The 14,302-nt window shown below is 40.8% G+C and overlaps 1 protein-coding gene across 2 annotated transcripts in view; it reads right to left on the bottom strand.

Annotated features, from left to right (window-relative positions):
• fcho1 (FCH and mu domain containing endocytic adaptor 1) overlaps nucleotides 1–7,994 on the bottom strand; it is a 50,944-nt gene extending 42,950 nt beyond the window's left edge. The window contains exon 1 of one of the 2 annotated variants that reach the window (XM_031859803.1): nucleotides 7,908–7,994. In XM_031859803.1, the coding sequence (XP_031715663.1) occupies nucleotides 7,908–7,943 (36 nt within the window). In that variant the 5' untranslated portion in view covers nucleotides 7,944–7,994. Of the gene's footprint in view, nucleotides 1–810; nucleotides 2,210–7,907 lie in introns of those variants that run through there. The other variant, XM_031859804.1, reaches the window with a different exon arrangement.
• Between the last annotated feature and the right edge of the window lie 6,308 nt (nucleotides 7,995–14,302).

Raw genomic sequence — 14,302 nt, 5'->3', positions numbered from 1 at the left:
TATAGTAACATTTTCATGGCATAGTTGTTGAGAAACGTGAAGCTCATGATGGTGCTGGAGGAAAAGTTAGAGGATCGGCAAAGTCAGTAAGATTCATGAGCAAAGGTCCGTAGCAATCCATCCAGTAGCTGTTGGACCAAAGTGCTGGAATAACAGACCAACATTGCCATCCCTTCTGCCAACGCCATGCATGGCAAGATCGAAGAAAAAATGAATATGCGAGGTTTGAGGTGAGGTTCATATCATCACCAAACAGACAGTGGATCAGTCACAGAGACACGAGGCAGCCGGCCTTATCAATGGAGACACAGTGACCTCTCCTGCTCTCTGCCGCCCTCACACTGCCTGACAACACACAGATGGCTGCCATGAAAAATTAGGACTTAAGAAAAGCAGATGGGGCGGAGTGAAAGAAAGTCTTTTACACAGACAAACACTACCCACAAGCCATTGATTTCCTGCAGGAAATAAATGGTGCATCCTCTCAAACCATGCTCAGCATTTCTGTTTTTATTTCCCTTTCCTCTTTCTTTTGCCACAGAGCAATCTACTAACAGATGTCTCTCTGAAGGAAGAGAGGGAGGGTAGGTCAACACAAACTCCCGCCCCCTCACTACCTCCACCTGCCTCTCTCCCTCCTGTGGGGGAGAGAGGAGATGAGAGAGGTTGGACAGGAATTACCACCCCCCCCTCCATGTCTCTCCTCACACTGAGAACAACCTCCTCCTCCGGCTTAAAGACCAAAATAAAAATGGAACTGGGTTAAATGTAATGACACAGCCGAGCGTGGAATAAAGATTCTTCACTGACCTCCGAACAGGCACATTTGTCACAAGCTCAGGCGGCAAAGCAGGAGGGAGATAGGAAATGACACAAAGGAATAGAGCAAGAAAAAAGGACAGTTAGAGGTGACAAATAAGAGGATCTTACTTATGTGGCATAAGTAAGATGGATAAAAAACGGTTTCCCAAAACATGCAGTAAAAGACAAAGCCAGGTCTGGACAGGTAAGACTTTTATCCTAAAACAGCAAGTTTGTATTAGTTAATTACCCGATCTTCATAAAAAAGAATCAACAATCCAATCATTGTAATTAATCAAGTAATTTATTCAAGGATTCTATATACATGAGATCGGGATAATTTCTATGAGAGCAGGCGTCTCGCATCCAACGGTGCAAACAATGCTAACGGTGCAAATTAGGGCCAAATTGCTGACAGAGCGAACAGTGTTCACCTCTTTGGTGCTCTATCAATGCTCTGATTAGTGAATTTAGCAGCTTGAAGAAGCAAGACTCTGGGTTTAGAGCCATACAAGTAGCTCAGTGACACTGTTCTTAAACTAAATGCTATCAGCATGGTAACGTGCATCAGAATGACAATTCTAACATGAATGAAATGAATCAACAAAGTGATCATATTCATCCAATTCTAAATTGTGAGGAATTGCCCAATGTTTTTATCTTTGGGTTTGACACACTTATTAGGTCAATTAATCACAAAAATAATCAACACATTAATGTATAATAAAAATAATAATTTGTTGTATCCCGAGTGTCTCCACACATTGTTTACAATCATCTTTACGGTCATTATTACCATTTGAGAGAGCAGCAGAGCGGTCAGATCTCTATGTCTGCAGTGCAGGTGTGAGGTAAGACAAGGACAAACTTAATTCATGGAGCAGCTGGAGGATTACAGAGAGGTCTACTGCACTGCAGATCGACTCGTCTGTCCCTCGGTATAAGTTTAAAACCTGATTTGGCGAACCGTGGAGGAGAGATCTTTTTTTTTGTCAGGCCTAATTTCCCGTTCACCGCCACCCGACAGCGCTCTGCACTCCTCTACCAGCGTGGGATGACTCACTGCTGGGGCCGGTGATTTAGAGCAAGACTTGGCAGTGGACACTTAGGAGTTTCTTTCATGAACATAAAACCTATAGCGGGTTGATATGATCGGTCAAGCTCCAAAATAATCGTTCATTTCATCTCTACTGATCAAATTCAATAGTTTCTCCTTCCATTTGTCAGAAGAGATTTTTGACACAAAAAGGAGCACAACAAAAACCTTATTCCTGCATTTTATTCTCTGATCTCTTTCAACAACTAACTTCACCCGTCTGCATGATCACTGTTGCCCCGTCAGGACAAATGCATGAGCTCCAGGCGGATCGGCAGCAGAGAAGCGCTCGACATTTGAGGAAAACATATGGTTCAGAGCTTTAAAATCAGTCTCATGATCTTCATTCAGTGAACGGAGCCGACTCGGGAGGCCTCAAAGGACCCAAATGTGAACCTTTGGTCACATGACAACAGATGGTCATAGGGAGACCATAAATCCAACGTCTGAGAATGAAGAACAATTTTAGGGCTCAAACTAACAATTACTTCCATTATCAATGGATCAGCGGATTCTTTTTTGATCAATCTTTCTTTTCAAGTTTATTAAATGTCCTTTATGATATCTCAGCATACAAGTTGGCATCTTCAAATTTCTTGTTTGTTCTAACATTTAGTCCAAAACCCCCAAAAATGCAGTTTACTTAGCGTGCTTATCATATAATGACCAAGAACATCAGCAAATATTCACATTTGAGAGGCTAGAAACAGAATGTTTAGCATTTTTACTTGAAAAATCACTGAAGCGATTAATTGATTATCGAAAACGTTTTCTTACATCAACAGATCTACAAAAAGTTTTAGTTCTGAACAATTTCAATAATCGATTAATCATTCACGTCATTTATTACGCAAAAAAGCAAAACATCCTCTGGCTCCAGCTTTTCAAATGTGAGGATGAGCTTTTCTGTTTCATATCGTCAAAGTGAATATCTTTTGGGTTTCGAAAAGTTGGACTGCAATTTATAAACAAAAAGATGAATTGATTTACCAAAAAGAAGAAAATAAAAACAGAGAAGTCAGTCAACGAACTTATGCACGAAGCTGAAATACAGAACAGATGAACTGCCTGCATCAGACCTGGTCTTACTTGATATGTCCTGGTGGTGATTCATTGCGTGTCTATTAGGAAGAGAAAGATGTCAACAACAAATTCAGCGCCCCCCTAATTGTCGGCGCAGCCCACAAAGCCAAATGCGTCAACAAAAACACAAGAGGACTAAAACCAGAGCCTGCACTTTAACAATGACACACTGGAACCAACAATCACATCACCGCCAACTTGATGACATAATTACACCCTGTAGTTAATGACTGAAGCAGCTTCAGCAGCACTGCGCAGAGCTTCTTCTCTTAAAGCGATAAACAGGCTGCTGGGTGAGCCTTCAGTGACTGAGACCGAACGAGAGCAACAGTGAGACAGCAAACACAATAGACAGGAGGGAGACACCGAGAGAGACAGAGACACACTACCCAGGCTGTCAGCCCCCCATTGTCCCGGCCTGAATGTGCTTTTGTCACAGCAGCATACAGCCCCAGACCCGTCCAGTCTATGTCAGCGTGCCAGGCGGGCATCACTTCCAAAGCACTGGCATGACCGGCTGAGTGAGTGAGTGAGTGAGTGAACAGCGTGACAGCAGACACGCTCACAATACACGGAGACGTCCTACGCAGCTACAGATGAGCATGTTTGCAGCAGTGCAGCTGCTGGTGAAGAGACGAGTCCAACACTGCAGTGCATCGTATCGGAGGAGAGGCTGAGGACCAATCGACAGCTCCTAGTCATATTTTCTCTTCTATTCTTAGTAAAACTTAACTAATAAACTTGTATACTTGACAAACTATACACAGTTTGAGTTTTGTTAAATATTTGTAAAAAAGACAAGTTAAGTCAACACACAAACGCCGGTCATCCCATTCATTTCAACGTGTAGCCTGAAGCGGTGGGTATCGCAGGGTAACGCAACCAGCCAATGTTTGATACTTTTGCTTTATCAACGCCTGCATTATTCTTTTATTGTTGCATATTCACTTTCTGTCCATTGATTAACAGACTAATTGCTTCAGCTTTGGTTTTCTGATCTCTGTTCTGTGAATAAACAGTAAACAGAAACAAACGATTCTGAGCATGATTATGCAGTCAAACTGTAATCAAACACACATCTTAAACTCATTATGTTCAAGGTTTCCCTCCTCTGGGCTGGCTGATTCCTTTTTTTAAATTAAAGTAATCTCAAATTGAAAATCACCCTCCATTGCGCTATTAAGCATATCAGCAAAAAAATCTTTTTCTTTCACCTCCTCTTCTCACTCTTGCTGTTTTGAGCATAAAATGAACCAGTAACCCAGAAAGAGATCCAGCACCATTCTGCCCCAGGACCCTCCCATCTGCTGTGAGGAGACCTTGGCTTGTGATGGTTTTATACAAACTGTTTTCACAGCAGGGAGACACCTGTTCTCACCTGAACCTCTTAACATGCAATCATAATTGCACTGGGAATTTATTGCGCTGTAAATCAACAGCTCTGAATTGAAAGTACTAAGAGTTTTGTTTGTGTTGTCGTTGTGTAACAGGTTAGCTTCCTGCCTCTGGGTTCTGCCCTGCTTGGCAAAGCAGAGGGAAGGCCCCGCAGCACTACAGCCTACATACGAGAGGCTACACATTTATAATTCATATTTGTCATTGGCACCATACAATGCGTTGTAGGAGAGACAATAGGGGAGGGGTGGAGGATCACAATAAGGAGTAGTAAGAAGATCCCTATGGGTCAAAGAGAGGGAAAGAGGAGTCACCAGGGAAGGTGAAGAGTCCGGCTGATTAACGATGCATGGCTGCACATCAACACTGTTACTGCATTCAAATATAAATGCAAAACAGGAAGCTCTTTTTATATTCGCCTGCTCCCTTTTTCTCTTCTCACCCTTTCCTTTCTGTCAGACACAAATTCTGACGTCTGGAGACGTCAAACTCCTGAAAAAGCACCGGGCTTCACAGAAGTGTTTGTGGTTTAGTAATTGGTTGAGTGCCGCATGGCTGTGTGCAAGCAGCCAGTCGACGAAGGCCAGTGTCACCAGAGGGTTGGAGACTTTCCGAGCATGTTCTCAGGTGGCCAGCCTCCTCACTTTCTGCGATTGCATAAATGACAAACTGTAACTACATTTTTGAAACTGGAGTGATTCCCGAGTGTCCTTTCTGTCCGGGATCAGAAAGCAATTTCACCATATGACTACAAATCACACACCGGTGAATCATACCATAAATATCCAAACAACAGTCAGCCTGACACGTTCAATTCCAGGGTAAAAAAATTAAATAATTACCTCCGGATTTGCACACGCCAAAATAAAAACGTGTAGAGTCTGAAAATATCCAACCTTTACATTAAAGTGCTTTTACGCTGTCCAACTACTCTCATCTTTACATTACTACCAATGTCTATCTACTACTGCGAATCTAGTAAACATGCCACGCAGTGTTGGGTCACTGTTGAGCTATTAGCTATGGCAACATGTGATATTTATCATGTCTGGCATAGTGACAATGCTAGCGTCTAGCCTGTCGCTCACTCACTCGGCTCACATAATGTGCAACTGTGTGCGTCTCCAAGAAAATGAATGGTTGTATTAAATCTTTACATTTCATATTCAGTGCAGACCAACTTCAACAAATGCTCAAATTCAAAGATGGCTATTTTAAATAAGACTGAGACTATAGTTATATTTGTCAGGCTGTGATGATCGGAAACCACAGTATGAACTTTGAGTGGATGGTGGGTATATATATACAAATTTTTACAAAGAACACAAATGTCTACACCAAATGTTAAGCTCATCCATCCAATAGTGGTTGAGACGTTTCACTCATAACCACAAATGTCAACCCAACGACGGTGCCAGAGGAAACATCACCAACATCATCAGGCTTCCTCCTCTGGATACCATGAATGTCTTTAGAAGAGGTCATGGCAATGGTAGGTAAAACCATTTCTGTATAAAATACATGTCCCTAGAGGTGGAGATGTAACCTGAGGTCTAACCATACCTTTAGATACACATCACAGACAGGCCTCAACAGACAGGGACGAGAAAACAGCCTTTGGTCAGTGAATGAACATCGATCGGAAAGAACTAAGCAGCGCCAAGTATGACTTGCCAAGATTGGGCCTGTAAACTGAGAAGAAGTGAGAGAAAACAGCCCCCCCCCCCCCCTCCCCCGGTAGACTTCTTTTTATTTAATAACCCCCCCCTTCACTCGTCTCCTTTCTCTCCATCCCACTCATCATGACTCCCTTTCACAGCGAGGAAAAGGTGTCTCTCCTGTTGAAGCCAAGGCACCAGAGAGCCTTGTTTACATCTTTGATACCAGCAGACGTAGCAGCACTCGACTCTCAACTCCTGCCATTAGCTTTCACAAGCAGAGAGAGAGAGAGACAGAAAAACAACACAGACCACAAGAAGGCAGATGTGCTGCAGTGTGAAGATGCAAATACTGTGGCGTACGTTACAGTGTTTTGAGAATTAAACGTCCGTCTGGCAGTTAAAGGGGAATTCCAGTCTGGTTGTTTTTGGTGCAACCTCCTGAGAGTGATGCAATTAAGCAGAGGCATACGTCAAAATCCTGAAATGATCCGTTTCACCGTTTCATTTTCTGTATTTGTAAAGTTTTTGTTCTTGCATTTGATAGCATGCATATAATAGAGCAAGCATGGCAGGAAATGTTGAGAGGAAATCAGGGGTGTTGTGATCATAGACCAGTAGGCCACAGTGAAACCCCCCAATGTGTATATAGTTTTATCAGAAAAGTTTATATACAAACATTACTGATATCTGGTACTGATGACATTAACTTAAACGATTGTTTACTGTCATATTAAAAGACCTACCAGTCAATGTGAGAGTGATGAAGCCTCCACTCCTGTATTTGATTTTCAGGCGTTGGTTCAAAACTTTTAGATTAGAAATTTTGTCTTATTTTTTTTTTAAAAAGGGTTGATTTGGTAAAGTTAGGCCCATAATGCATTATAAAAAGGCACTACTTAAGTGTTGATGGTTCAAAAAGACAATTTGAAACTGAATTATCAAACTATGATCCAAAGAGTTAAACCATATGGGTGTCTCCAGGTTGAGTACTATTCTCCAATGGAGGCCAATAAATACCTGCCATACCTCTAGAATTCACATAGGATATCCTAGAACACACCAGTTAATATGAGCAGGCATGAACAGCTCTCTCTCTCCGTGTAACCTAGAAACCCCATAATGTGTCTCTGTTAACCCACAGTAAACACACACAAATGTTGGCCGATAAGCAACAATACATTGAAGTACAGAAATGCAAAAGACATATTTGAGGAGATTTATAACCAGTGCACAGGAAAGCACTGATAACATTGTGTTTTTTTAACTGTAAAATGTCCAGTCCGGTACATCTTTAAACTCTCGCATATCTGTATGGATATCAGCCACAGTTTAGGTAGGAATCAAGTCATGGATTCACATGATTGTACAAACGTCATAGTGAAAAATCCCCTCTACAAAAGACAAGCTGTCTCAGGATGCAGGACCATATGAACCAAAAATCCACCATTCACCTCCAAAAATCTCTCTTAGTGAGCATGAGAGTAAAATAGAGTGCAACACTAATGTGCATCAGTCCCTCCTGTCCCACCTTGACAGATGATGCTGATTCTGAACACCTCTATGGAGAGATATTTAGGTCTGCGAGAGTGAACATTGCCTACTAACTTATATTTAACGTTCATTTTAAGCTCATGCATTTGCCTGTCTCTCGTTAAGTTGTGTCGTTCAACAAGCTCCACGTCTTTCCGTCCATGTGTCAAACAAACGTGTCTACTAGTGCCGCCGGGGTTTCATTTCAACAATGTCACAGCCATGCATGACCAACTCGATATTTTAAATAGCCTAGCATTAGCTCAGGCTTACGAGCCAACTCCTGCATTAATATTCACATAACAGAAGATGAGCAATAAAGAAAATTAACACTCCAGTACCTGTATGGACTTTTCCCAACTGCGTTTATAGTCCATTTCCCATCCCCAGTCTTTTCGGCGGCCACGGTCCGACACTTGCGTGCACCCAGAGCGGTTTGATCATAGTAGTAGAAATTCAACCAGGCACTTTTCAGTGTGCGCGCAAACTCCCGCCCAGCTCGACGCTGATTGGCTGCCCGACCCGTCCATCAGAAAGTAACGCGTAAGTAGGTATAGCAGCCATGTGAAAAAGGCGGGGGTAAGAGAGTATGCTGGCAGCCTATTGGGTATTTCATTTCCAGAGCAACGCCCACAAAATAAAGAACGTAAGAAATGATATGAAACGGTTGCAATCTTCCCATAACAGTGTTAATCTGTATAGTGTTTCAAGTTAAATAAACTAACAAATAACTATTTTTGTTTAACAATTATTCAAGCACTAGTCTCTTTGCTTTTTTTCATGGCTGCACCATTCCATCCAATTTAAATATTATGCATGTGTTGCTAATCACTCTGTACATTTCCCTAAATGTAGCCTGTTATACTATATTTGGTATGGATGGATCCTTTATGATGTCCACTTAATCAAATAAAACTGTGTGGGTTTGAACCATGTTATGCTGTACATCCTGAGTTTATAAGTACTAACCTGCTGGTGGTTCCGTGAGGTTTTAGGGGTTAAAAAGGCAGCTTAATTCGGGAGAATATAAGGAATATAGATTTGTATTTCTCCTAAATCAATGCTCATCTATCCTATTGACTTCTGTATATCCATGCAGTCAGGCCTCTTGGGACACTAAATAGACCCTGTTAATACAGAAAGACATGCATGCACATTACCTTTTGCATACAGTTAAAAACAAGTGTAATTCATAACCACAACACAATATTTTTGTTAAATTGTTTTTTGTCTTTGGGATAGACTTGTCTTTTAGTCACTCTTATAGCTTCAGGGTGTCCACTGCAGTGTGATAACTAAGAAATGTGCCTCACTAACACGGCTCTTAAAAGTTGTTAAAAGAAGCTGCAGTATTGAGTGCTCTTATTATATCACTGTCAGTCCTAATAATTATATTACAGCTAATGATGACCATGACCATACAAGCAAATGTAATGTAATTTATACATATACAACCCAGTTAGCAGTGATTTGCATGTCAAAAGACATATTTGGACCCACAAAATTAAATGCTGTTTTAAATGCTGTTGAAATAATGGCTTTTTGACCTGTAAATCACCAAATGTATACATGTGATAGAATTGCAGCTTAAAGGATAATAGTACAACATGTCCATCATACTTGCACAGGATATATTTCAGGGGGTTAGTGACAGGAAAATACCTCCAGGTCAACCTCCTTATCAAAATCAGATAAGATGGCTAAGTTGCTGGGAGTCGTCCTGGAGGCTATGGCATGCAACACTGGTGAGATGCATGTTGATTGATAGTGAGGAAGTACTGCGGTTTTCTCTGTCAGTTCTTTAAAGTTTCCTGTTACATACATGTGCAGTTATTTTTTCCTCTCAAATGTAAAGCTTGCTGTGGATGATTGGAGGTAGAAATAAAACCCTGATGTCCGATCCTCATGAGTGAATGACGTATTCTTGCAAACAAGCAGGGTGTCATCACCGTGGAGTCAACAGCTGAGTCTGTACTGGGTCACTCTTAAATGACTCAGGGCACATGGAGCATGGTTGCATCTCTCCTGATAACCTTACTGCAAATCTAACCGGGTGACTTTTAACAGCTCTCAGTGCTGTGCTTCATACATGGAGCCCTCTGACTTTGTAACAGGAGAAAAACTGAAGGGTGACTAATGGTCTGAAAGAGGTGACTGGTTTGCATAGTCAAATGTATTTTAACATCAGCAGGTATCTGTATAGACTAGATGATGAAGGTACAGTCAAATAAGGAAAGGCTTCTAAAACTGCATATGTTTACTTTTATGCTATTTTGTACAGCATGCTGCTGCGTGCTGCAGTCACGTTCTGAGGGGGGTGATGGAACCACATCATCTGCAAAAAGCAGGGATGTAATTCTAAGGTCCCCAAAACGGGGACACTTCTTCCCCTGGCTGCGCCTTGAAATCCAAATCACAAACAGGATTGGTGACGAGGAACAACCCTGGCGGAGGCCAACACGCACTGGAAACGTGTCTGACTTTGTGCCGAGTATCTGGATTCAGCTCTCACTACGAGCCATACAAGGACTGTATGGCTCGTAGCAACGACCCAGGTACCTCGTATTCCCGCAGTATACCTCCCACAGGACTCCCCGAGGGACACGGTCGAGGGCCTTCTCCAAGTCCACAAAACACATGTAGACTGGATGGACAAACCCCTCCAACAGACCCGCAAGGGGAAAGAGCTGGTCCACTGTTCCATAGCCAGGACAGAATCTGCAGCACTCTATCTAAAGCACATGCAACTGGCATCTTGGTTGACACTGGGAGCCCTGCCATAAGCACAGCTGCTATGACTCACTGCTTCAACTTCACATGTCCTTTCAGGTGCTCTGACACATCAAAGATGTGAGCAGTGAGAGGCCTCTGCTGGAGGTGTTGATGCTTGATGTGATGCTTAGTGAGGCAATATTAAAATCAAGTCTGGGTGCAACACATCATAATGTCAAAGACGGTGGGGTAGCACAGCACGCAAGTTTATAGTTAGAATAGTTTCCTGTGGTGAGATTCATTTATTTTCACTTCCACCTCCAGACTTACATTGAGCTGCAACAAGACAACATTTTACCACAAAGTCACAAGGCGAGATGTCTAAGATATCAGATATAATTGTGAGGTTTTGAATTAACACATAAACGAAACAAGTTTCAGATCATGCAGAGTATTACTTATCCATATGTTAAGTGTAAGATGGCATGTACGGGAAGGTAAAATACAAGTTGTGTGGTTATATACAAACTCTATCTTTCTGTAAACAGTCTGTTAGCAGTGTCCCTCATTTCCACATATGCAAATGAAACGGAGGATAAGCCTTTATTTTAAAGAAAAACTACCAAATTAAATTAAATGAGCTGTGGAATTTAATCATGTATCATCAGTGCCTGTCACCTGTTGGTGTGCATATTATTTGCTTCATAATACAGACAATACACTCTCACTTGTCTCCCCCTAAAAGTCCTTTGGGAGTTTCATTCATCATATCAATACACTGTAAACAATTTAGTGTGACAGATACCAGATGAAGGGCTTTCAACAGCTAGGTCTTCCATAGCTGTGTGATCACTAGCCGTCTTATTTTGACCGACTAATTATGAATATTAAGTACAAATTTATATAAAATTGAACAGGAATCAAACTGAAAAAGATGAGAGTTTTTCAAGACAAAGTGTTGTGCTTGTCCTCTGATGATAGAATGCTAAGATTGTTGGGTTATTTCCTGTTTTGAACATTTTGCAGTAACATTAGTCTCTAGGGAGATGGCAAGAGCAAAGAATGAGGCCCAATGTACACCCACATGCTCTAAATAACCTCTCTTCCTGTGTGTCTCCGTGTTTCTGCCTTTCATTGAGCTCTTTGAACAGGCTGACTGATTACAGCTGCCAAGACAGAAGATGGCCTCCACTGCAGACAAAGCCATTTGGATCCAGAAAAAGAAGCTGACTGTCCCCTTAGGGGTCCTCTCTTCTCCCCAGGAGATCCAGTGTGTACAACATTCATCTGTGATAATAAGTACTTTGTGCCTCATCTCCGTGATATTACTGCGTTTTGCTGGCTGTCCCTCTGCCTCTCTGTGGGTTTGTTGGCCTGCAAGAAGGTGATCAGGGATACTGCTGCTCATGTCTGCGAACCACCATGACCGTTTTTTAAGTAGCACCCATGGTCAATCATAATTTTTTTTTTTTTGTATTGTCAATTTTCCATCCATATGAATCTTACTTACAGTATGCATTACTTTATGTATCCCTTATCCTTATCCTTATCCTTATCATATGAAAGTAGAATGCACCTTCTTCTTGTCTCATCAGACTGATATTGTCCAGTGCCTCAATAATGAGTTTTTATTAACTCAAAGTATAATGTACAATTTGAACATTAGTTTTAATTTTTTCGTGCATATAAAACAACATAAAGTACAATAACAAATGCATACGACAGGAATGAGCAAGAAGAGTAAAAAGTATAAAATAAATACCCACAGTTGTTGTACTGTATGTCGAAAAAAGTGGGAAAAAAGTTTGGCTTGTCAAAAAAAAAAATCCTTCATAGTATAGTGTGTTGAAAAATGTCTTAGTATTGTATGATAAAAAAAGTCCTAGTATAATATGTAGAATACATTTTTTTTAAAAGCCTTCATAGAACAGTATGTAAAAAAGTTTTTACCCTCCTGTAAGGCTTAGGAGAAGGCTGAAGGCCAAAAACCCTGAACGGGAGGAATCTTTAGTTAAAGTTTGAGCCCCATCCCCTTCACTCCAACCTCTTTATTAAAGGACACTTGTTGTTTCAACTGCCTCTGAGTCTCCTGTTTTAATTTGAATCCTGCCTCCACGTCCCCTGGGTTGCCACACTAATTTTAATAAGATTCCACACTCCAAAACTTTAAATTGTCTAACTTCAATTTGGCCCGCAAGCTTTACAGTTAAACGTTTTTCAACAAGACAATGTGCAGAAACTCTTTTCTCTTGAGCCATTACATGTCAAGTTATTGCAGAGCAGGAATGAAATTCAGACAACCTTGCAAACACAAGGGGGCGCACTGCCTCTACTTTCACAACTTTCAGACTGGCGCAGCCAACTTGTCAGTGACTTTTATAATAAACTGTCAAGGGCTTGATACTTCCTCTTTTCATGGTGTGATGGTGGGGGAATTGTTGGCCCTTAATGTCTGTGTTTACGACTGTTTGGTGGACCCAGTCACTTAAACCAGATCCTGTTATCATTATTGTCTTGACACAAGTGCACTAATGAGCGCTTTTCCTCCAATTGGACCATGACATAATGGGATAATACCACAGGCATGATATGGTCCATCAGCACTTCCAACCACAAAATACCCACAGAGCAAACAAGGCCTAAATTATAAAAATACATCAACACAGTATTCAGTCTTGTGTTGTAATATACATTCTGCCTGTTGTCCCCCTGTAATAGCAAAAGCCCTATGATTATGTAAACGTTTAAAAGAAACACAATCTATAAGTGACGAATCTAGAAGAACCTGTTGTGAGGCAATAGAAATGCTCCCAAACTCATACCGCTGTAGCCCCTTTAAAAAGCATTCAAATAAGACAAGAGAAGAAAACAAACATCACATCACATGCACACTGATGAGGAGTTGCAAGAACACATTACTCTGCTGCACCTTTAAGACAAACGTAGTTGTTTTTTTGTCTTTAACACTTAGCATGCTAATTGACAGGAAAAGTAACAATCTTATTTTTTTTTTAAAGTAAATTTATGTAAAATTAAGTGGGCATCCATTTCTAGCTACTTCCATATTCTTAAAACAGAATAAAACAGTCGTGTACCACACAAACATTTGCACAAATAAACTGTAATTGCAGTATTGAATATAGTCAGGGACAAACAGGATCATCCAACAGGTTGCCATAAGGTTACATTCCGATAAGGTCACTGTACCGAAGGGTTCCTGCATTAAGCCAGTGGTAACCAGGTTACTTAAGTGTATATAAACTCACTGACTATACCATAATGGAAAATGTTTGTTAAATGACAGCAGAAATCTCAAATATAGTTGCAGTCAATAGCCCAAGTTTGTCCTTCATTATGTACAATGCCCCTATCGGCAGTGGAAAGTAACACTTTCACTCAAGTACTGTACTAGAGGACAATCTTAAAGTACATGTACATGTACTTCTAATCTGCCACATTTGATTTTTCCACTACAAACAGCTTGGCATATACTTTTCAAATTAAGATCTTACATACAAAACATATGATCAGTTTTTAAAATGTAATTGTTTTTAATTAAACTGCTCAAAATGATGCAGTAAAAATTAGATAAAAGTACTTCTTTGATGATGATCCAATAATGAAATATCAATCTCTTAATATATCATACTTTTGATACTACATTTAGATGATAATTTGTACTTTTACTTGAGTCAAATTTTGAATGCAAGACTAATTTAATATCTTTATAGTATTGCTAATTTTACTGAAGTAAATCATCTGAATACTTTTTCAACCAATGGTAGCGCTCATATATTTCAAAGTTAAAGAAATGACTTGACTGTCCGTATGGTATTGATTTGACAAACCAAGTCCCGGGAGATTTGAAGGTGTCCAGTTCAGCCATAGTGTGACTGAATAGCAAGTTTTTTTCCTTGTTGCTCGGAAGTGTGTGCGTGAAGTCAGCCGTCTGCCTGGCACAGATGTGTGTTGGTGTGCTTCCAGCTGTTTGTGGGGAATCATAATGTCTGGACCAATGGTCTGG

This window comes from Anarrhichthys ocellatus, unplaced genomic scaffold (assembly GCF_004355925.1).
Source record: "Anarrhichthys ocellatus isolate YVR2014 unplaced genomic scaffold, GSC_Weel_1.0 scaffold22, whole genome shotgun sequence".
Lineage (NCBI taxonomy): Eukaryota > Metazoa > Chordata > Actinopteri > Perciformes > Anarhichadidae > Anarrhichthys > Anarrhichthys ocellatus.
The sequence above is the reverse complement of the archived record's forward strand: the minus strand, read 5'-3'. Positions and strand labels throughout refer to the sequence as shown.